At 43.4% G+C, this 24252-nt stretch overlaps 1 protein-coding gene across 2 annotated transcripts in view; it reads left to right on the forward strand.

Annotated features, from left to right (window-relative positions):
- The window catches only part of ABCA1 (ATP binding cassette subfamily A member 1), a 90658-nt gene that overhangs the window by 14646 nt on the left and 51760 nt on the right, over positions 1–24252 (forward strand). For both annotated transcript variants that reach the window (XM_082783680.1, XM_082783681.1), the window contains exons 2-5: positions 831–985; positions 5699–5792; positions 9497–9638; positions 10490–10611. In XM_082783680.1, the coding sequence (XP_082639806.1) occupies positions 920–985; positions 5699–5792; positions 9497–9638; positions 10490–10611 (424 nt within the window). In that variant the 5' untranslated portion in view covers positions 831–919. The remainder of the gene's footprint in view (positions 1–830; positions 986–5698; positions 5793–9496; positions 9639–10489; positions 10612–24252) is intronic.

Genomic DNA, 24252 nt, shown 5'->3' on the forward strand with positions numbered 1-24252 from the left:
ACATTCAATCTACTATAAGCTCACCTTTCCATCTGAGCCTTCCTGGAAGTCTCTGTGTACCCAAGCCTATACCATGTAATTGTTAAAAGCCACCAAAGAAATGAATGCGTTTTAAAATCCTTTATACTTTCTCATAGTCTTACAAGGTGCATAATGAATGCACAGTATTCACAACAGATGTGGAGGCCAGGTGGCTGCAAGACCTGACACTGACTCAACAGTGATTTTCCATTCACTTTATCCAAATGTAAATGGTGGTAGGGTCATTCTTAGTCGCTTCATTTCAAGTAGATGAATGTTTCTCCCTCGCCTGTTAATTGCATAGCATTTTGTCCTACAAGCTGCGGTGCTGATTGGACTTTCAAACAAAGGGATTCCTGATTTGGTGTTACATTTTTCACCATTATAAAAATAAATATGGAAAGAAGCTTAAGGGAAAAAAACAAAAACCAAAAAATAACAGTGGTCAGAATTCTATGTTTCGACCTCATTCACAGAGTCTCTAAATTAGCTTTCAAAGCCTATGGTTTCTTCTCCCTTCTGGGCTGTTTTTGCTTTATTTATTTATTTATTTTTTTTGGAGGGGAGAGGAAGGGAAGTAGCTTGCAGGTGTTTCATTCTTCTATATCTTGGAGCTCTGAAGCAGTAGGCAGTGATTCTAAATCTGAGTTTACTTGGGCCCACAAGGCTTAGGCAGAGTGCACGGGGTAAGAAGAAAGAGATGGGGAACGCACAGGGGTGCTGCAGGGTTATGTGGGTTCACAGGTCACAGCCTCTGCCTTTCTGTGTCTTGTCGCATTTCCTGTATTAACACAGCTTTTCCCTTTCAGCTCTTGTTTTCTAGTTAATGCCCAGCCACAACCTCCTTGCTGTATACTGCTGCTGCTGCACAAGAGGAGCAAGGCGTTGCTGAAGAGCAATGGCTTTCTGGACGCAGCTGGGATTGCTGCTGTGGAAGAACTTCACCTATAGAAGAAGACAGACTGTAAGTATTATCCAGAGGGTTTTTTGATCTTAAGTTGTAGCCTTTAGCTTGCTTGTAAAGCAACACAGAAAGAAATTCTTGTATCTAGGTGTCTCAAATCTCAAACCAAACCTGCTATGTACCTTTCCGACAGGTGTTGTAGTTTACATGGCTGACAAGAGACATGTTCTCAGATTTTTGTGGAGAGGAATCCAGGCAACTGATGCTTTTCTACCAAGGCATGTTCTGATCAGTTTCAGTGCTGGCCCCGCCATCTGTTAGCAGTGCAGAAACATACCTGCTTGGGTAGACAGTCTTATAGAGTCATTCAGGTTGGAAAAGACCTTTTAAGATCATCTAGTCCAACCTTTAACCTAGTACTAAAGTCCACCACTAAACCATGCCACTAAATCTACTTGTATGCAAGAGGAGTCTCTCTTTGTGGCAACAGGGGCACAAGAGCGTGAATTCAGCATATTCTTCTCAAAGCTTTTTATCTTCTCATCAATGAGACCTCACAGCATGCTGTAACTCCTGCAGACAGCTAAAAGCCACAGAAGGCATGTTGTTTCTTCTCCAGGAATTTTGGAGGCAACTGTGTTGGACTGGGGCATGTTCTATAGAACAGGGCTGTGCAGAGGAACTGTCGCATTAGGTCTGACCTTGAGGAGGTATGAGTAGGGAATGCAAAGGGAACACGAGTTACCGAGGTGGTGAGTGGAAAGTGGTCTCTCTGATAAGCTTTCTGAACCCTGCAAATGTCAGGGTGTTTGCCAGCTGGCTGGGGCTGGGTCGTTTTAGAAACTCAGAGTCACATGGGAGAGAGAGACAGCTATCATTTTCGCTAGGGGAGATTCAAACGGTCTGAGAGGTCTTTGCTCAAATGTCTGGGTCTTGTCATAGGACTGGTGTCCAGTGAATTCAGAGCTGAATTTATCCTATTCTTACAGTGCTTAAATAAAATCAGACAAAGGGGACTCGTGCCAGATTAGACTTTTCCTGTAAGCTGCACGGTTGCAGTGCTATCAAGGTGGCGGGAATTTCCGTGCAAGTCGCATGTTTTTGTGCTTACCCAAGAGCCTTGATCTCCCATGACAAGACAGCCCAGCTGATAAGCTGTGGGCTGTGCCAGCCCTAAGGAATGACATTGCCTGCTTTCTGGAAGTACATACAGGTCAGCATCCTAACCTTGTGAACTGCCTCATAATTTAGAAAAATGTTGCAATGGAGCTGGGGCAAGTAGTCTCAGAAGTAGCTGCAGCTCCTAAAAGTGCAGGCTGTTCTCAACTACCACCAAAGTAACCTAGGCTCTCAGAGCTGAAAATAGTCTCTTCCTCACTTGCTACTAGAAATCTTACTCCCGTTCTGTCCCAAACTGGCTTTATGAGCCTGGGGGAACGGCAGGAGATTGTATCTTCTGGAGCAATGCTTAAACTGGTTCAGCTAGGAGGAGACTTCAGAGGAGCTGAGTTTTATGCTGAGGATGGTGGCTGTTTTGGCTGGACCTTATGAAATTAATGCATGAGGTCTGAAGGTTACTTGAAGAGGTCTGAGTCTAGCATGGTATGTCCCATCAAGTAACTGTAGGCTAGGGTGCTGGGCAGCACAAGTTCATAGAGAACTTTCGGCAATGCCACAAAAACGCACAAAGCATCTGCATGTTGGTGGAAAAAGACTTTCCTGCTTGTAATTTTGTCATGACCTTGGATCTGTTCAGCTATTTCTTGGTACCTTTTGCCAGCTTCTGTATCAATTTCCCAATGAGTAGCCCAAAGACCAGTGCTTTATAGTCTATTCCATACCAATATTATTAGTCAATTCACAGTGAAGGCCCCAGCCATTCCTTCATCACACATTCTGCGTATATCTCCATGTTTTTACTCATTAATGGTTTCAGCGTGGGCTTTAACTGCAGATATTGAGGGGAAGGCCACTTGAAAAAATGGCAAGGAAATGGCAGAACCTCTCTTCTCACCATGGTGCTCTCACGTCTGCACAGTCATTCATGTTTGCTCTACTGTTAGAAGACCATTGTCCTTCACCTAGGTTTGCTGGCAGTGGTGCTCACCCATTTGTACCTACTGAAGATGTAGCCCTGAAATAATCTGATTTTTTTTTTTCCACTGCAAGAAGCGTGGGCTAGCCTTTTCTTCCCACTGAACTCTCTCCTCTGGTGCTGTGAGTTTAGTTTGGGCTGTGTTGCGAAAGCTGGGTTCAAAGCTCAGCCTGACGTGTGCAATTAAAGCGTTACTTTGTACTGGATAACTTCCAACAGCATTGGAGTGGGGGGAAGGAGCATACGGGGGAGAGCAGGGAAAAAAAAATCATGTTCAGGGGTCACTGTTGTGTAAAAGCACTATCTCTTCCTGCTGTCTTGCAGATCAGGAGTCATCTCAAACTGGCATGGAGAGACTGGTCAGCGCTGGTAGCTCTCCCCCCATGGAAACTGGACCATGAAGATGGGGAGGGTGGCTGACAATGAGATGGGGTGGTAGTTTAGTTAGTTCTTGCTCAACAGATTTCCTGTTGACACAGCGTTGATTTCAATATTTAAGAGTAGCCAGCATTGTCAGCCAACTGGTGTGAATTGGGCATGCTTTGGGAACTAGCCTAGTAAAACTACAAACAGTTTGTGCTGCCTCTGAACTCACCTTCTGTGTGCAAACGGGATGTTCCTTCCTCAATTCCAGATGGGGCAGGGGTGGCAGCAGGGTCAGGAGACCGAAGCTTCATTTTGCTGTTCACCAGGCAGGTTTGGTCACTGAAGCATGAAGGAGTGGGAGAGGAGACTTGGTTCTTTGGTATCTTCTTAGCAGGAACCTGGGAGAGGCACATCCCTTTTAATATCCATGTGTCCTCTTCTGCAAAAGCTCCAGCAGATGAAAAGCGGTGGTATAATTGCTGTCATGTGAAGGTCAGGAAGCAGCATGGGAAGGAACCTATTAAACTCTAGGAGCAAAAGGAAAAGATTTGTTTTTTTGTTGAATAGCATAAGAGGCTGCCCAGGGAGACCAAACTCTCTACTGAAAATCTGCAGATGCAATAAGTTTGACCCCGTGCAAGGCTCATTTGCCAGCCACATCTGATGGAGTAGCATTTCATTTGCAGCTGTGATGTAGCAGCCTTCAGCTGCTAACATACAGCCAGTCCAAACTACCTCTGGAAAGCCAGAAACATGTGCATATACGTATGCAGAGGCAAACAGCACCTTGCGCGCAGCCTGCCTGTGGTTACCTTCTGGATTGTGCAATTAGACTACTGACGCATTTTTGTGGTGCCTTTGTTAGCATGGTTTCAGTGCATTTCCTTATCCAATGGCCATATAACATGTGCATGTGAATAACGGGTGGGAAACAGTATTCAAAACTCATCCTGCAGAGCCGGGCACTGTTACCAGAAATGCCTGGGAGACTCTGATGCTCCATTTTCACTTCTGGGTACAGTTAGCATGTGGCTGGATGTCAGCCATTAATGATATCTGTGAAGAGATCCTAGATGGTTCCTCTGCTGGATCATGGCATTTGTTTTAACATACTGATTTTACAGCGTGAGATTTTTTTTCAAGGTACAGTAGTCAAGAAATCTCACCTCCAAGTTTGATTGGAGTGCTCTGTGTTGAATGTCAAGAGCCTAATTTTAGCTGTTAATGGTGTAGTACAGGAAAACACATTTGTGTGAGGATTATCTCCTCCACTGGAGTGCAGGTCTTACCCGTCTGGCTTGTAAGAGTGACGTAGATATCTTATTAGAAAAGATGTTTTATTCCAGCAAAGGAGAAAAGATTTCTCTTGACCAAGAAAGCATTCCGGTTTCCATTCCCCAAAGCATAAGAAGTAGCAGTATAAAAAGCTTTCAGTTTTCTTTGTCTCGTGGTTTACCCGAGATGCATGTTTAGGCAGCCTTCCTGGAAGGGGAAAGGAGGGAATAGCTGGTGAAGCTCAAGCCTGGAACACTTCTGCTTGTGTTCCAGGAGCTCTGTTGAAGTGTTGCTTTCTCTATGTGTTTCTGTGGGATGTAGCACATACTTTTTTAAGGAGTTTTGCTGTGCTTCAATTCCTTAAAAAATGTTCTGCATTTAATAGTAGCCTGTTCTTCTATCCTCACCTCATTCCTCTAAATAACAGTTCTTTCTATCTTTACCTGACACTCTCTGTGTATATGTAAGTACCCCAGAGCAGTGTTTGCCTGCCTTTGGAAACATCAATACATCAGAACAGAACGGTAACTAGGTATAAGCTTAGTAGCTTTGTTCTCCTGATAACAATATACTTCCCTAACAGAGAAACTGAAAGATTTGGCATAGCTATACACTGGCACAATTTTCATCCCTGATGTTAGGGTAGAAGCTGAGTGGTTTATTGTGAGGATGAGATGTACTTCCCACTAACTCTAAAATACAAGGCCAAAAATTCAGCTAATTGCTGGGAAGATTAATTGGGCAATTTCTTGCAGGCAAGAGACGAAAAGAGCTATAAAAAAGCCAAAAATAACCCTCCTTAAGCACATCCAATTCAGGTCTGTAACTGTCACATATCAACAAGAAAAGACTAATTTTTCACAGAGTGTCTCCTGAAGTAGTAGGAACAAACTTTTTGGTCCTGGAATAAGTAACCAAAAGGACACGAGACCGTGCTTGGAAAGCTGTCCTGACTTGCAAGTGGATTGTGCTGGAAACTCTGTTCTGTCCCGTATTTTGCATATGATGTCCGAATACTTTGTTTTTATTGTTTCCAGTTCCAGCTGCTGATCGAAGTTGCTTGGCCTCTGTTTATCTTCTTCATCCTGATCTCCGTAAGACTTTCATATCCGCCCTACGAACAGCATGAATGTAAGTACCGAATGCTGCAGCTGCTCCCAGAGCGGTTGTTCCATGGCTAGGAGGCAGCAACGCCAACTGGCAAGAGACAAAGCGCAGGGGTAGTGGCTGCATACCTCTCAGTAATCTTCAGGGAAGTTTTAGTGGCTGCTTTCCTTCCATCTTGGGGTCTGCAGCCTGTTCTGACATGTTGATGTATCTTCATAACTGTACACTGCTCCTGCTTTCCTTGGTGTTCCTTGGTTTCTGCAGTTACAGTTTATTAGCTGAGAATTTGCTGTGGGAGCGTGACAAGTCTGTAAAACCCACACAGAACCTAAGCCTTATTTCTCATCCTTGATCCGTATGTGACTTAGCATAAAAAGAAAGCAGTGTTCAGATCTGTTGGAAAGCAATCTCATTTTCAGGCAGTAATGTGGGCTAATGTATTACATAAAACAACAGAGGAGCAATTCCATTCCTTCTAACTGCACACCATCAGCTCCATGTTCAGTAGATTCAGCAGCCATATGTTTGCGAAGAAAACTGTTGTATTTTTCTCTTCACATCATAAATGGGCACATGTCAGCTTTTCCTTCAGAGTAAGCTTATTCTTGCCCTGCGGATGGCAATCATTAGGCCTCTGTGTTGGTTGCCGTTTGATTTAGGAAGCATATCTTGTTTATTAGCATTATGCTTCATCTTACTGTGATTGGTGGCGACCTCATGCTGCAATCAGCTGACGATGGAAGAGCTCTTTGTTTATCTTTCCTTTGCCTGATTACTACAAGGTAAGGGTTAAGGGTCAGCACAACATGTTTCTGGAGGGCAATCTGAAGTATTTCGTTCTTAAAATAGGTGAAGAACTAGCTCTTACAGCACTTAGCCTGTGGTTCTTTGCCGCGGCTGGGGCATTTTATGCTGCTTGCTAGGCTTTCAAGCTAGCAAGGAGCCTGTCAAGGTTGAAGTGCTAATGTCTGCAGTTTCCCTATATGCATTGGACACTGCTGGTCTCATGCACTGCCTAAGCCACTTTCTGCTGTGGCTGGCAGGATAATTGAAGCTTCTCTAAATGCCATCTCGTACTTTGCTGCATGACATTTGAGTTGCCTTTCCTAACCAAGTATTACAGTGGCATTAGGAGAAATACCTGCAATATGGACATGGAACTGGAGAGAAGCAAGAGAAGCAATAGGCAGTCTACTCAGATGGTATAAATAACTGCAGCAGCCTCAATGGTAATTTTTCCCAGCTGCGGCAGTGCAGTGTATAGACTCAAACTCAGAAAGAGCTGATTTTTCATAGCTGCTCATGTTGGGTTTGTTACTCCTTGTATGTCCTTTGGTCTGGCACCCTGGTGTCAGAAGTAGAATTTCATTTTGGTCTTTCACCTGCAGCCCTTTTTCCACCCCATTTTTGTTGACTAATATTGTTTTGTCTGCCTTCTCCCACTGTTGTCACCAAGAATCACAGAGGGTAGAGCATCTGGTAACTTAAATTCACACTATGGTTAATCTAGTTCCTCTCCTGTTCTGAGAAGCCTTCAGCAAAAAGAAAGCTAAGTCCTGTAGTTGAAATCTGGATTGGTTTCACTGATTGTTAGCTCCTATGCTGACATATAGGGATGCATTCTGTAGTGGAACATTTTTTGCTGAACTGTGAGCAGAGATACTGGAAGGAAACCTTGAGTTCATGGTGAACTTTGTGGCAACCCTGTGGATGCCTTTGGGGAAACAGGATTGTTATCTGTAATGGCAGCACTGTCTGCTGTTATGAAATGACTTGCAGGTAATGCCTGATGATAGCAGTAGCAGAGCTGTGTGCAGGTGCTTTGCAACCTCCAAATACCCTCGTTATTTGATGGTATAATGTTTTTAATAAACATATAAGATTTTCAGCTCTTTTTCTGTTTGATGAAAAGGAGAAGAACCAGGAATTGGACTGTTTCTGTAATCAGACTTTCCAGACAGGACTTTTATTTCCAGCAGCTTGGTCTGGCGTGGGGAACCTTTTTCTGAAAACACAGGGGAAAATTTTGCTAACTCTGCAATGATAGCTGCATGGCTTTCACCAGACTAGACAGAGAAGGCATCTCAGACTGAGAGCTCTCTGGTATTTCTTTCATATCATTAGCATTTTGTTTTAATGCAATTAAATATCTTTATCCAGAAGAAGCATTGAGCAAAATTGCTGACTTTGTCTTGTAGAGCTTGACTTTTTTTTCCATTCCTGTGGTCTTTTGAGGTATTCAAAATGTGCTTCATTTGTAAGAAAAAAGCCCAACAGAAAAAAAAAATCTATTGAAAAGCTAGATGTTTGCAGCAATACCATTGAAAAGGGAGTGCTGATATATTGTGTTTTCTGAGTAACTCTGCTGTCTTAAAATTGGATGATTCCACAGTAGTCTTTGAGAAACTGCCATTACATGCTTCACTGTATGTAGAAAATTACCACGAATTCCTGTGCACTCTTCCTGTTTCCATACTGCTCTTTATTTTTTTATTTTACTTTTTATCCATGTAAAGTAAAAGGCATGGGGGAGAGGTGTTTCTTTTAGAAATTTTAGGAAAATAATCTAAACATCTTAGCGCTTTTCTTCTTTTATCCTCCCCATACCCCTCTGCCAAGAAGAACAAAAACCAGAAATGAAACAAAAGCCAGAGAGCTCAGGTAAATAGCTTTTCTATTTTAAAAAGAACACTAGGAACAAGTAGTCCCCTGGGTACTGGAAACAATGAACCCTTGGTTCCCTCACCTTTCTCCTGGACAGAGTCCTTGGCTTTCTGCAGGGAAGACTGATAAGCACCCTGTCTTCCTTCCACCACCTGTACCAACCAGCCTTGTTGGACCTGAGCAGACTTCTCCTAGGAGCTTTGTACCGCCTTTGTGGCTGTGGAGGCAGGCACCAAGGAGTGAGGTTTAGAGAGGAGTGAGGTTTAGAGAGAAGCAGATGGAAGATTGTGGGTCTCATTGTCAAAGCCCTATGCAAGAAAGATGCTTGCCTCCCTTCCCAAGGGCTGGGGTAAGGAAGTGAATTCATGTGCAGAAAGCAGAGTGACAAGCCCTCTCAATTACGGGATTGTATGAGAGAAGCCTTTCTTTGAAGGCTGAGGGATTCACAAGTACCCGGATGGCGTACTGGTGGAGCTCTGCCATGGGCAGTTTTTTTCTGCTTTAACATTCACCAGAATTCATAACATAAACAGGATGCTAATGTTAAGGTATGCCTTAAGTAGGTCTTTAAGAGCAAGAGTTGAATTTTATTGGAAAGACTTGAAATTGGCAGACAGATGCCTTAGTGTTTCAGGAACTCTGAAATCTTAGAATTGTCTGGAAATTAGCAATTATGGGAGAACAATGACATACTTATCTCAGGTAAACTAATGTGGGCACCCCACACATGCTGACCTTTTGCTTGGAGCTTATGGTGCTTGTAAGTGAGAGATGATTTTGAAAACCAAGAGGTCTGAGTATTAAGGGTCTCCAGAACCAAGATCCTGACCTGGTCTGTCGTTTTGGACAGTCCCCTTTGTTGGATAACCATGTTAATCCAGTTAATCAATTACATGTTAACCATGTTAACATGTACTTAATCCTCTTGGTATTGACCATTCTGCTCTCTTGTAAGCAATTTGAGGCAGTAAACAGGACAGGATTGCCATTGCCCTCTGCTGCTACATAGCATGACATCTGCTTTGTCTTGTGTCTGTCTCCGAACTATTGTGTTTTGGTTTTAGGTCACTTCCCAAACAAAGCTATGCCTTCAGCTGGAACCTTGCCTTGGATACAGGGGATCATCTGCAATGCCAATAACCCTTGTTTCCGCTACCCAACTCCTGGGGAATCCCCTGGTATTGTTGGAAACTTCAATGCCTCCATGTGAGTCTAGTCTGACTGCTTTTTCCTAATCTCTGTTCTTGGGGGGACGTATGGAAAAGGGATATTTTGAAGTCACCAGTTAATTCTGCTACCACTTCAAGCACCAATCTCTCCAGCTGCCAGTTCAGAGGGGCTGTGGTGTATCCCCGCGTCCAAGCAGTTGAAGCTCTCATTGAATAGAGCTTTGCCAGGGCAAGGGCTGGGTCTGTTCTCTTACTAAGTGTTCAGAAATCAGCCCAGAAAAAAGCAAGGTGCAAACTCTGTTCCCCAAGGAACCCCCATTACCTGGCTAATGTACCTCCGAGATGGACAATGTAGAGTGAGAGACTAAGAGCAGCTTAAGAGCAGGGTCTGGGTGATTCTCTTTGTCAGTTATTACTGGCTAATGTATTGCAGGAAGCTCCATTTGTGGCCAGCATCCTTGTACCCTGCCTTGCTTGCTGCATTTGTACTGTCAGGCTAGCTAGGCTTAAAGCAGAATAAAAGATGTCTGCAACCTGGAAAAGCATTTGAAAAGGAGCAAGGGCACACTTACATTATTGAGTTCTAAGAGGGAGCAGTTTACAAGCAGCAGGAGAACTACTCCATCCAAGTCTGAACTGCTTTCAAACGCTTGGAGGTTACCAGTGTAACTTTGCTTGACCCTACTTTAGCAGACAACTTTTATTAGGCTCCTTAATTGTCACAAGGGTGACCACCAAGAAAGGGCTCATTGTACTGAAGAGGGCAGTGGCATAACTGAAAGGACCAAAGTTTGAAATTGGGATGTAAAACTGTGTGGATGCTGGCTCACTGAGCTGATGACTGATGGTTGTTTTTTTTTGTTTTGTTTTTCCCGTCTCTTCCATTAGTGTTTCCCGCCTGTTCTCAGATGCCAAGAGGTTACTCCTGTACAGCCAACAGGACACGAGTATAAAGGATGTCCAGAAGGTCTTGGGAAAACTGCGGAAGTTGGGAAACTCCTCTGGGTCAGGTAATGGCATGGCAGAAAAAGCCACCTACATTTGGTGTTTCTCATCTGGTTAATTCTACGTGTGTGAATTTCTGACATGTATGATAATAGGAGGCTGTGTGGTTACCACTTGCTGCTCATCAGACCTTTCTAGTCCTACAGAATTAACTTAAGCCTCTCCATGTCAAAGCTTTGTGTGCTCTTTAGATTCTTCGGTGGAAGAGAAAGGGGAGGTCTGAATGCCAAAAATAGCAGCTGTTTTGGATGTGAAATTACAATCCTCAGCCTGCTGAAGTGATTTAAAATGCTGACTTTCTCAAAGAAGTTTAGGTAGCGTGTGTTTGGAAAACACTAGTTATTTTGCCAGTAAAGCAATGAACCCGTTACAGCTAGAATTTACCTCTTTACTCTACAAGCTGCAGAAGGAAGTGAGCTGAAGGAAGACAGATAAGGAAAAGCTGATCTTGGCCTCGAGTTTACAAACTCAGAGCTGATTATTATCTGACGATGAAGTTTTCATTTCCCTTCTTAGTTTTTATTTTCCCTGTGACTGTTTGGTGTAGGGTACTGTATTCTCTGTTACTGTCCAGCAGGATTTTCAGTGACAAGCTCCAGAAGAAAATGTTTTGTCTTACGGGCTCTTACTGCCCCGTTAGTGGAAAACAAACAAAAAAACCCACCAGCAACTGAGGATCCTGCCATTTTTAGCTGATGTGGGAATGCCTGGCATGGCTTCCTGTTCCATGGAAATGAGTAACTAAGTAGTGTGAAATCACATAGGAGGCTTACAGGAGAGCTGGGACTTGCAACAGCTTTGTCCAGTCTTGGGGAATGTATTGCCAAGCCTCACTGACATGGCAACTTGTTAGAGTTTTTTGGGGTACTCTTCTCTCAAAGGTTATTTCTCTTGGCTGCTTTGTCGGTACTGCCTGCTTCTATTGGAAACAATAGTTGGAGATTATTGGAAAGTAACAGTTTAGGAAGAAATATTTACAGAGCAGGGGATGCAGCTGTTGAGTGCCTTCACCTACAAGCACTTGATGGTATTTCAGAGTTTTGTGAAAGTTGTCCCTGGTTTTACAGTTGTGGTGTTCCCAGCTCTTTCCACCTGAGTATGGTTCAGGTAGGCTCCAGGAAGAAGAATATTGGCCCAGTGTGATATGAATAGTTTCACAAGTCTGATGTGGCCTGAGCATACTTCTGAGGCAGAGGTAACATTTTTATATTCTTTCTCGTGTTGCTCAGTACACTGCAGGTCATTTTGAAATAATCTATATTGTTACTGGAGGGTTGGTAGATGCAACGGGGATTGTCTTGGATAAATAACCATCCTCTCTCCCCTTCAGAATCCTGATGAGATCAGATCTGCAGGTGTTAGTGTGGTCTACTGCTTTTTTTTTTTTGCGTTAGTTGACCTGTATCTTTATGTAAAAGGGACACCCTTCATTCCTAGGCCCAATGTCCGTCCATATTGCCAGGCTCCCTTCTTTTTACTCTGGCAGCTGGTAAGTGGCACCACCATTCTTTTACCTAAATATTCAGTATTTAAGGGGGAGTAGGTATGTGGTGAGCCCATTGCGCAGAGATTAACAGATAATGAACACAGCCAAAATGAGATAGGATGACTGTATTCCTCAAGGAGAGATTAAAAACACGTTGAAGGGAATGCATTAAACCCTTGGTTTAACTCAGTGTTGTGGGAACAAGCCCTACCAGTGGGAACAGCATAAGTTGTTACCAGGTTTTACATCTAATTTCTGCAGTACTATCTGCAAATTAACTGTACCAAAGAAAGTCAATGCTTGTGTTTTGTATTGAAACGTGCAGAGAGCATCAAATGTGAACATTTGCAAGAATATGACTGAAGCCATAAGCTGGAGCATCATTGTTGGGAAGGTTTGAGGGGGCGGAGTGATTCCAAGAAACATTTTGCATAGGGAGTATTGTGCGAGTCTAGTCAGAAGTCTCGTGTTTCTCTACACTACAAAGACTACTGGACTGATTGCAAAAAATAAGCATCAGACAAGTCATCTAAGATTGTATTTCTGTAATAAAGTATTTCAAATGTGTAGTGAAAAAAAATAATCAAGCCTCCATGTCATTGGAAGGACAGACTGTCCATTGTTGGTATGGCTTGTAGGGAACAAAGCTTGTGCTTGTTTGTCCTTCTTATGATATGCTCATTTACAAAGCCACCAGCTTGGGGGTCCCTGCTGCCCACTCTTTGGCTGCCTGATTCATTCTCTGACAGCATGCATAAAACTGCATCCTCTAATCTTACAAGTATTTGCGTATTTATCCTTAGCAATGGTTAGATCCCTGTGCAATGAAGGGAACTACAGATGAATCCTTCAGCTGCTGTTGACAGAGGTGTGAGGAGTAGCTTAAATCCATCGGTCTCTGGGTTATTTCAGTGACTCTGGGAACTTAAGCAGACCGTAAGAGAGAGAGGTCAGCTGTGAGAGAGCCTCCCAGACTGAAAGGATGTTCTGAGTAAATAGAGCCACTGCGGTCTACAGGAAGAAAGTTCCTTTGCCTGCCTTAGTACAGGCATTTCCCGCAATTAGCAGGAGGGTTAATTACCTGATGAGTTAATAATAATAAAAAAAAGTAATACCTCATCCATTCCAGTTCTGGCCCAGACCTGAAGCCTCTTCAATCAGTGATGCAGATAAATACAGCTTTGCAGCTCACATTTCCCCACTGGGAGTAACTGTATGCTTCTTACTTTGTGTTATGGGCTCAACTGGCGTCTCTGCAGCTCCTTCTTCCTCTCTTACGCTGGTGTGATGTCCCTCTTCCACACACACTTCTCACTGCTGCCTGATGGCTTTCAAACAGGCTTCAGGATGACCTCCTGTTACTAGCGTAAAAGCTAGAGCTACGGGATGGTTTGTTCTAATATTATGCAGAGTATGCATGTCTGTGTTTGGCTCCAGATGTTTGAATCAGTTAAGAGATCATTTGCCAAAGTCCTTTGACTTCAAACTTGTTTTTAAAAAGAGCCTTGACAAACTAATGTCCAAGGTGGTATTGCTGGTGTTATCTGATCTGACATTAAGCACATTCTGAACCTTGGGGAAGGGATGCGTGCCTAAGATGTCAGGGTACTTACACAGGTGTCACGAAGTCAGGAGTCTTGGTTAAAGACACAAGGCAGGACCCTGAGATTTTGCTCAGGGAGAGCTTTAAACTCATGACAACAGACTTTGTGCCTCCATCACTTCTGAGGGATCACCTCTTATCTTATGAAGAACAGGAGCTAGAGAACTGTCTCCTGTTCTCTGCTGCTTCTAGCTCCAGAACTGCTGTCCAGCTGAAAGGGGAGGATGTGGCCATTAGGGAGCAGCCCACCCTCTTTCCATGTGGCACCTTTTCTAGCCAGGATGAAGCTTTGGCTGGTGGTGAGAGGGAAATAAGCACCGGTGGCTGTCAGGCTGTGTGGGGGCTGCTGTTTATGGCAGCTTCCAGCAATCCCTGAGCAGTGAAATCTACGTGCATGCACACACATAGTGCAATGCAATCGATTTTGCAGGCAGGTGCCAGGTGCCCTCTCCTTCCCAGCACTTGTTACATCTCTGTCCAACAATGTCATCAAGGTCTTCAACATTCATATGATAAGGCAGAGTACAAATCAGAACAGAGTCAAAGACCTTGGTGACAGCACTTCCAAGAGCAAGACATGGCTGCTGGGATTGCTCCTCACTATAGGCTTGGCTCATTGGATATAGGTACTGGCTTTGCAACTGGCCTCAGCGTTGAGGATAAAGTGTTTACAAGAAACAAGCTTTTCTTCTGTTTTGGAAGGTGGAGATACACTTTCCTTTTTGCTCCAAGGCATCTGTTCTTTGTTTCCTTCTCCTCTATACAAAGCTCCCAAATGTTCTGCTCTGTGGTGCCATGGGGTAATAAAAATCAACAGGTAAAATTAAAGCCACCTTCCCTGTTGTTGCTAACAGTTGCACGTGTAAGCCAGTCTAGCTGGTATTTACTTCATTGCTCTTAGTTTTCAGTGATCCCAAAGGGCATGTTTTTATTTTCCTTGAAACCAACCCAACTAAACAAAAAGGGAGTAATGAAATAGGCAGAGGGAAACAAACATCGCCTAAGAAGTTGCATCATATCTCAGGCTGTTGTTCTATACGTGCCCTCCCTTTCCTGCTTGTTTGCTAGATTAGTATTACCCGTGGTGTAGGAGAAACATCAGCTGGATAGCATCTTCTGCCAGTGTTGCACCTCGGGGACTCTAGGTCCTGTACAGCTCCTGTTGGGGCTGAAGGAGTTTGCAGGCTGTCCAGTCAGAGCTAGTAGGGCTACTTTTATTTAAAGAATGGTGGAGGGCTAGGGCTGAACAATGGCCTTGGGAGAGGCTTTGTGGTGGTATGTGACCTGCTGGATGATTATTAGGGTGCTCAGGGAAACAGGATGTTCTGCATTATCTACTAGATGACTTTGAGGTCATAGATAGCTCCCTCCTTGGTGTCTTCTCCCTAATAAAAATGGCCCCACACCCTCAAGCTAAACATTTGGATCGGTTCTTATACCTGCCTACATCTCCCTAATTAAGCTGGTTTCCTCCCTGACTTACCTTGGGAAGGATCCTAGCAAAAACCAGCCAGGCTAGAACGAGGACTAACAAACCATTTGTCCGGGTGGCCTTCATCCCCGGAAACACCTGCGTACACCAGTGGTTGCAGGGTGGCATTCCTGGCATCTCATGGCAGCAAGTAAATACACGTCTGGGTTCTCTGATACTGTGCTCCATAATGACGCACAAGGCCTTGCTTTTCCTTCAGTCTGGGGAAAATGCCGCCAAAAACCACTGCTCTGTGGTAACGGTGGTGAGATTTTGACTCTTGGGGGCATCTAGGAAGGCCAGCTGTTGAGTGTGATTCATGTATTTCATTGCGTTAACCCTCAGCAGAACCCTGTGTGGGGTTCCTGGAGGTCTCCAGGCTGCTGCTCCCTCCCAGCCCAAAGTGTCGAGCCAGGACTGTGTGTGAACAGGCATGATTCTGCCTTGGTCAGATGCAGTCTGTAATATGGAGCAAGTGGAAGAAGCCGCCAACACCAGGTATTCAGATTGCACAAAGGGTTTTGCTTTGTGTGCTGTGTCGATCAAACAGGAGACTTGGGTATGCACAGTTTTCCCACATTTGCCTAATTACCTTTTCCTTGAAAGCACCTAGTCTCTGAGCAGACACAAGTAGAAAATATTTCGAGTACATTCTTGGAAGTTCAAGTCCCTTACTACAGGTGTAGTGAGCAGCATCTGTGTGTGAATCCAGAGGGTTCATTATGTTTTTGTCCTAAACTCCAGCAGGAAGACTGAGAGTCAAGATAGGTACCAAGACTGAGAAGACTTCTTGGTGTGGTATTCAGCCCAAATTATGTGTTGTGCAGTTAGCTATAACATTTTTAGTGACATGGCACAGTATTTGCTGAACTACACACTTGTACACTTACCACTTCCATTGGAGTCTGCTTGTGCGTCCCTTGCTATTTTGAAGCTGCTGCTAAGATTAAAGTAATAAAATAATTCTGTTAGAGGTTTAGGCACCAAGGTCTGCTGCACTGTGAAATCTGTTACCAGGAAAATTATCCTTGCTTCCCGTGGGGGTGTCCATGAGCTTTCAGAGATTTTTTGTTAGTAACAGCATTGTTATTACATGACTATACTTAGAGGCTGGGATGGGTAAACAGAAGCAGCGTAATGTGCATCACTGTCTCGTGATTCTGCAGAACTGGGCTTCAGTGCCTGTGTGTTTTTTAGCTGAACTTCCCTTCTGCTTTTGAAGTGGGAGGTTTACATTTATTCCAGCTTGCACTCTAGGTAGAATATGCATACATGTGGATGTAGGCGGGAAAGACTGTAGTACCTTTGAAAGTGTAGCTCAGAACATCCAGTCAGCGTCATGTTACATCTGGCCTTGCTTCAGTGTTTGCGCTGTAAGTGACAAGAGCTTGAGCAAGACATCTAGGATTCCCGTGATAAAGGACTGTGTGTACCATGTTAAAAACATGCAAGGGGAATCACAAGGATGTCACCATTGGTCTGTATTGGTGAAGGACAGTGCTGACAGTTTGGTTACTTTAAGACCACCGTATCTGATGATGCCACCAAACAATTTGACCACTTGCAGGGCAACCAACAGTGCCCATAGTTAAAATATGCAGCACAGCTACTACAACAAATTTTAGAAAATCACTGTACCTTAGAGGCACTGGCTTTATCTTGATGTTAATTTGTCTAGAGAAAGACACAAAGATAAAGAAAACAAGAACTGCTTATTGTGCTTGTTGCAGCATGAATAATATCAGCTGCCAAAACAGGACACTGTGGGAGAGCTCTGGGTGCTTCCTTTAGTCTCCTATAAAACTCTTCAGTCTGGTCTGTCAACACTGACTTTTGTCTGAATCACCAAGTAAAGCCAAGCGTTAAATGAACAGTCACACCTTTCACACTCTCCTATTATCTCACTCTTTTTTTTTAATGCAACCTTATCAGCAGAGTTTGCTAATACCAGCATTATGTTGCTGAAAACATATTCTCAGTGTTAACTTCAATTTGCATTTATTTTCTCCATTCCCCATTCTGACACGATTTCTGGGTTTGTTGTCAGCGGCTTCTAATCTCAGAATTTCAATAAATTGCCTGATTTGTGGAAGATCACATTTGGTTTATCTAAGGTACAGGCTGAGGTTGGATGAGACGGGAGGGTCACAGGCTGCTAGCACCAACCTCAATGTGAAAACAGTCTCCTAGGAAACTTGTACCACTGTCCTCTGGTGAAAAGTGCAGCTGTTCCCAGGGGATTTCCTTGTCTTTGTGCTCTCATGAGAGCGGCTATTAGGAAATGGCCACAGCTGGAAAAAGCTGTGTCCACCTCTGTACACGACTTGGTACTGAGGCTGGAGTACGTAATTTTGATCTGACCTACCATATCTCCAAAGTTAATATTGAGCTTTGGAGCCTTCTCTAGTAATAATACATTTCATCTTTTTTTTTCATCATTACAAACATTTATTTATTACCCAATTTTACAGCATTGCTGTGAGCTAAATAAATAAACAGCTGCCAAGGAACTGGAGTCCTCCTTCTACAACACAGTAGGATGTGACATAGTTTTAAATGTAGTCAGGATGCAATAAAAGATGATGGCTTTGAAATATTGTTGATGTTGAATCAAAGTTCATTTTTATCCAGGCAAGAACACTGCTTGACCAATTTCTTTGAAAATCCATAAAAATTCAATTTTTGTAGGCTGCTTTTTTCACAGGGAACACATGCTGTTCTATTTAAGTATTTTTGGTCATAAAATAAGTGACTGTCAATGTCAGGATCCTGGCTAAAATCAAACAACATTTTCTACCTCCTGTTGCTAAACTTCTTTGCTGCTTCAACAGACTGCAACATTCTTTATTTGCAGTCCTGTTTTTTTTAGTGTTGCAGTGTATTATCAAGTAGTGGTTATGTCTTGTTTAAGAGATGAATTTTTATTTCAGATTATAGGTTTTTTGTTTGAATCAGACTTTGTAAACAAGAAACATGCAAAGTTATGGAAAAATCCTTTTGAGATAAATTAAAGTGCTCCAGATTACAAAAGTGTTGCACATTTTTATGTATAAACAGAGTTGTAATAATTAACCCAGCTTGTTAAAACTTAATATTGCTTATGCCTCTAATGAGATTCTTGGCTGATGAAAAATTGGTATAGCTCTGAAAGGTTTGTGGAACATAGCTCAGCTGAAGATCTTGCTCAGGCTTTTTTATGCTGACCTGTCCATACTGAGGTATATATGAGGGAGATTGAAGCTGAGATGTGACATACATCTCTATAAATAGCTCAAGGTTCATCCCCTTTCTATTTAGTTCTAATTTTAAGGGTAGTGCAATGGAAGACTGCATTTTAAGGGATTGATGTGGACATGAAAGCACATTGTCCCAACAATTCTCCTTACAATAAGGCGACAGATCTGTGACATAATCAGTGTCCATCAGATCTCTGCTCACCTATCCTCTTTCCCACTCTGTTCACACACTTGTCCACTGCCCAAAAGCTGGGGAAAGCATTAACTCTAGTGCTGTAAAGCCAGAGAACAGAAATCAAGACAAAGCAATTCTTTAAGCCCACAATTACCTCTAGCTATGCAATCCATTTACTTCCTTTGCAAGTTATATTGTAGTGTTACCTGAAGAAAGTCAAAGGATTGTACCAGGGTGTCCATATAAGTAATGCACAAGCCTCCTTCAGCAGTACACACTTTTTCTTATGCTAAAGTGCACTGGTCTGTGACTCTGAAGTACTCAGGACCCTGTTCCTCAACCAGAAAATGGCACTGCCCTTTGTTGTGTCTACTAGCAGTGCTCCTGACCTCTGTGTGAAACAGGAGGCAGTAGTGCCCCCACAAGTACTCCAAGGTGTATTTTCAGCTGGCAAGCTCTGCCAGTACAGAAGGGAGGGAATGGTTAGTATATTGCCAGTCCAGAGTGATGCCAAACGGAAGGATGAGCTCCTCAGACTACCAAGGCAAGGTCTGTTGGGAGCTTCCTGCTGTAAACAGCAGCACAGTGTAGTACTTAGGAAGCAAGAGACATGATCTGTACCCAAAACTTTGCTACGTGAGTTTGGGCAAGCCATATTCACAAAGTATCTGATTTTCAAACCACATTTCTCAAAGATTGAGAAATTTCTTTAACTATTTTGAAGTGCTGTTGCTCAACAGTCTGATTAATGTTAGTAACGGGGCCGAATGGTTGCAAAGGTTTCCCTGAGCAAGACAGAGCACATTCTGTTGTTCCAGTGCTGAAGCTTGATTTTCTCATTCCTTTGGACTTGGAGCTCAGAAGCAAAACTGAACTACATTATGGATAACTTTCCAACACCCAACCAACTTGAAACATAAGAAACAATCATGAGGGTTTGAAATCATTTAGATACAGGTATGTGTTGAGAATAAGTAGGCAGAGTGCCCATTTAAGCTTGTTGGACTATAGTGATTGGCTGATTCTTGTGAATCCTTAGCATTTTTGCTACCTTTGGGGTTGGTTTGACCTTAGGAAGCTCCTTGTTCTAGAGCTGGCTTTTGCTGTTGTGCAGTAGATGAGGGAGCGTTAGGACTTGGCACTACATCCAGAAGTGACACTTCTTCCTGACAGGCGGGGAAACAAGATGCACTGTGATCTGCTGACTGCAGACTCGGTATCACGTTGAGCCAGATGTGAGCTGGGTTCTACGAATCCTTGTCAAGAGAGAGGAAGGGAGCCAAGACCGAGTGAGGCTTCACACCCAAGGAAGGTGTGGCTATTTCTTTTTTCATCTTTCTGTGCAAAGCTAAACAATGCAAGTGCAGGACAGTCAGGCTCCTTTGATTCTGGGCAGCTCTGCCTGTCATTTTGCTTATAATTCATCATTACCCATACTGGTCTTGTGAGGGAAGTCTTTCCAATGGTGCTGGGCTGCAGCTATAAGTCAGAAGCAGCCCAGTGTTGTTGGGGTGGTTCTGACTGCTTGTTTCAGGGCTCTGAAGCTATTCTGACACAGGTATTTTCTGTCTGCATTGGAACCAGCAGTTTCCCAGATGCTTGCTCACATATCCAGCCCTTCCGCTATTAGTAATGGTCATTTGATTAAAATGTCCAGTCCTGCCTTTTCCTGTGACTTGAATTTCCACTGAATATAAGGTCATTTGTCCAAGTGCAAGCAACGCTGGCCTGGGTCTTCGTTGGCCACAGCTCCTACTTTCAACTTCTGCTGAGGTCCATACTTTTTGATAGCATAGTGTCACACCATGTATTCTCACACCAGTCTTTGCCATTGGAATAGAGGTTTGTGGCTGGACAAACCACGCCATTTGTTTCCAGCCTGCCTATTGTTTTTTAATATATTTTACTGCATCTCTGAGCTGATGTTTTGGCGTATCCAAAATCTGCATGTTACCTAGGGCATAATGTTCTTAGTGCAGTTAAAATCCAAACCCTATTTTTAGCAACCAACCCTTACCTTCAGGCTCTTTAGAAACACTTTTCAGGTATTGCCAAGTATCTATCTTTTTTTTTCTTCTGAGCTGGATTTGACAAACAGAGATCTTCCATAGCCTGTACGTGCCTCAAAAACTTTCTACATACCACTCCTGAAAATCACTTTGTTGTAATAATGAAGTATCATTATCTGGTCAGATCTGAGGTCTGTCATCCGTATAGCTGACAAGCCAATTCATGGGTTGGAAGATGTGCAGTGTAGCAGTTTATCCTTATTTTGTGAAACAGGAGAATTCTCAACCAGTTATAACTGCCTTGTGAACTCTGGAACCCTGCTCAGAATTTGCTTTTTAAAACAATACAGTGGGGGTATTTGAATTTTTTTTTTTTTTTCTGCAGGCATGCTTCATTTATTGTACTGTACGAAGCCTGAATACAAGTAACTTTTTTTTTTTTTACTGGCAAACTGTATTTCACAGTTGTCTGTGCTGATAACAGTGTTTGGTTTGCAGCAGGGGAAGAGGCGAGAATATCTTTTTTATGGTGTTATACAAGACCAGGGGGTGTGGGTGTGGGTGGATGTGTGCCTTCAGAGACGGAAGCTATGGAGGCAGTGTTTGTTCACAAAACTGCTGCTGACCACCATGTGGCTTTCATTTCTGTGTCCTGTGCCTATGCTTTTTGATGCAGAGGCTATCTGTTGGCATGTTTGTCACACAGGATCTCTCTGATGTGCCTGTTTGTTGTGGCTATCCAAGCACCGCTTGGTACCTCAGACTCACCTCCTAACTTATAGCTCCCAACACAACAAGTGGGAAGGACAAGAGAAGTGAGTTCTCCACGGTGGAAAGAGGGGACCTGTTGCACAATATGTACCTTTATCCTAGCTGCTGGAGAAGGGCAGGAGGCTGCCTCCTCACTACACACTTTGCCAGGGAAATTTGACATAGCAAGTATGTCAAGATTATGGGCTTTAGTTAAATGGTGCTCACTTGGGTGTCATCTAATGTCTCCACAGACAGCACTGTTACATTTCTGATGGACACAGCACAGACCTATAGCCTGCCATGAAAACACATCAAGCCATGGCTACAGAAGGAACAGCACTTCGATTGCAAGCAAATTAGGCTTGTGTTTTCACATGAGCAGGTCCTGCACAACAGGCCTGCTGAGCTGCTTGATTTCTTGTCAACAAATCAGGGCACAGCTGTCTAACTTGTTCAGAGAACAGTTTTGCACTTGTCAGTATCAGCAGGGATACAGGCAGCTCTGAGAGCTATTCCCACCATACCAGGGGCAAGGTATGCCTACAGGAAAAGGAAAATTAAACCCCAGTAACTTTTTGTTTGGTTGGTTGGTTTTTAATAAATACCTGTATGTATGCACCATACATCACATCATGCTCTTCCGATGTGCTGCTTGAAGTTAGGGTTATAACGAGGACAAATGAAGATTTGCCTCCTTGCCAAAGCCCAGCAGTAGGTCGTCTGGAAGGTTTGCTCTTCATGCTGTAGATCTGGGCTGTTGGCTCAGAGTGGTACAATACTGTAACAGACTCCAACATTAGGAGATTTCTATTTCCTCAAAGTAAGCATCAATTCATGAGCCCTTCTGTTCCACTGTTACTTAGTTGGAAAGCCTCTTTTTATGGGAAGTAGCCTCAGGCTCCTTTCGTCTATAAATCAGTGACAGGCAATGAGCATGAAAATCAGTGGAGTCATTTAACTGCACCTGTCAAGTATTTTTGAGGAACACTTCCCATAATCTCCACTGAAAAATTAGCACAAAATTCTAGTGTAAGTGTTAGTCTCGCAAGCACACTTGGTTTGTCTGCTCTGGTCCTTTTCCCATGTGAGGAGTTGCTAATTGTTAAGGTAAGTCTCCAGCCAGAGTCCTCTTGGTGGTAATGTGTGCCACTTGTAAATGCTTTCAGCTGCAGGAGCTGATACCAGCTCTTGGTCTGCTGGTAGCCCATTCATGCACTTGGTATCTTGCAATATGTCCTGTTGTTGGGGCTATGAGTGGGAAAGAAGCAATGCCCTGGGTGAAGCAGGGCTCTGTGGCCAGGGAGCCTTCTCATCTTGTCTTCTGGTCATGCCAAGGCACTGTGGAGCAGGGTTGCACAGGTATGATGGGCAGGTGTATGATCAAGCTGGTGTGGGTGGATGTGAATTACTGCCTTCACATGAAAGCTCTGAGGAGGCACTGTGCACCTACCTCCCATTCTGCAGAAGTGCAGTTTTGTTCCAGCAGGGAACCAGGTACAATGAATCCCACTTCCCTCCCTGGTATCTCCTTTGGGCATTTATGGAAGCATGCTCATTCTAACAAAGCTACAGCTTCGTATGTCCTGTCTTGTCTTGCTGGTTCATCTTGCAGTGATGCTTTTATGCAGCTGCTGTGAAAATGATTGGGTTGCCCAATTAACAGTCTCTGTGATGAGAAATAAAGGGTCATAATTTAACAACAGCTTCTCTGTTGTCTTGATGCTTGGCTGTGAGGAACACAGGCTTAGCCAAAGGGTAGCAAATCTGCTAACCACAATGGATATCCAGAAAATAACATAATTGTTTTCTGCCCTGAATGTTCCGTAAGTAGGGACTGAAATTCCCTGAAGATAAATAGTCACACTTAAAGATGGGACACACTGCCCTGTTTTCCTCCTAGCTTCTAAATTAGCATGGCATGAATCGCCTTCTCCCCCTTCCTTCACTGAGTTCCTTGTAGGGACTTACAGCATGTGAGGCTGGGAAATAAACAGTACATCAGCCTGTCAGATTGTTTTCAGTCAGCCTAAGTTAGTTTTAAACTGGTAGAAAGTCTGGTTTACTATAGCTTATGGAGAACAAACCCCTTGAGCACAAACCCTGCAAATTGAAGTCAGACCCGGTGAGATCTGTATTCTATGGTACACTGAGATATGTTGAACTAAGATTTGCATGCCTTTTATTTTTAGAAGGCAGTGCTCAGGATATGAAAACTGTAGCCACAATTTCCGTGGGGTTTTGTTTTTCTACCCTATTGTTTCATTTTTAAAAGACACCGCATAATTAAATTTTGAAAGGAAGGTATGAGCCCATTGTGCTTCCAAGTGAAGCAAGAAGGAATGGAGAACAGTCCTGCTCTCTAACCTGCACATTTTTAATCTTCTCACTTGTCTGTGCATCCTCTCAGTTTTGCTGGAAATAGTCACTGCTTGCTCTGGGAGCAGTTGTGGTCATACTAATAGTAAGAGGAGCAAATTAAAACAGGTTCCTCACTGTGGGTTGGTTCCCTTGCTCTTTCCTGCACTGAGCTGCGTTTAGAGCCTGTGAAAGTAACTGGTGATGTGTTTCCAGAGTGATGACAGTAAAAACCTCTGGCTGTGGAGAACATATGAACCATGGACACTTTCTTCACTGCACAATCAGTGTTTCAGTCCAGATCTAGAGGGAAAGTAGACTAGTTTATCTGCAATGTTTCTCATGACCCCACATAGCAATGACTTGCTATTATTTATAGTGGACATATTTTGTTCTGCACTTCGACTCAACCAATAACGTAGCAAGCATGGAGTTTCTGTTTTTCTTGCTAATTCGTATGGATGTCTTGAGCGCCTTGAATAGACTTTTTCTTGCTATTATTGTCACGATGATTTGATTCTCAAGCTAGAAGTGACCAGTCTGGCTCTGTGCTCAGGG

This window comes from Aythya marila (genome assembly GCF_965140915.1).
Source record: "Aythya marila genome assembly, chromosome: Z".
NCBI lineage: Eukaryota > Metazoa > Chordata > Aves > Anseriformes > Anatidae > Aythya > Aythya marila.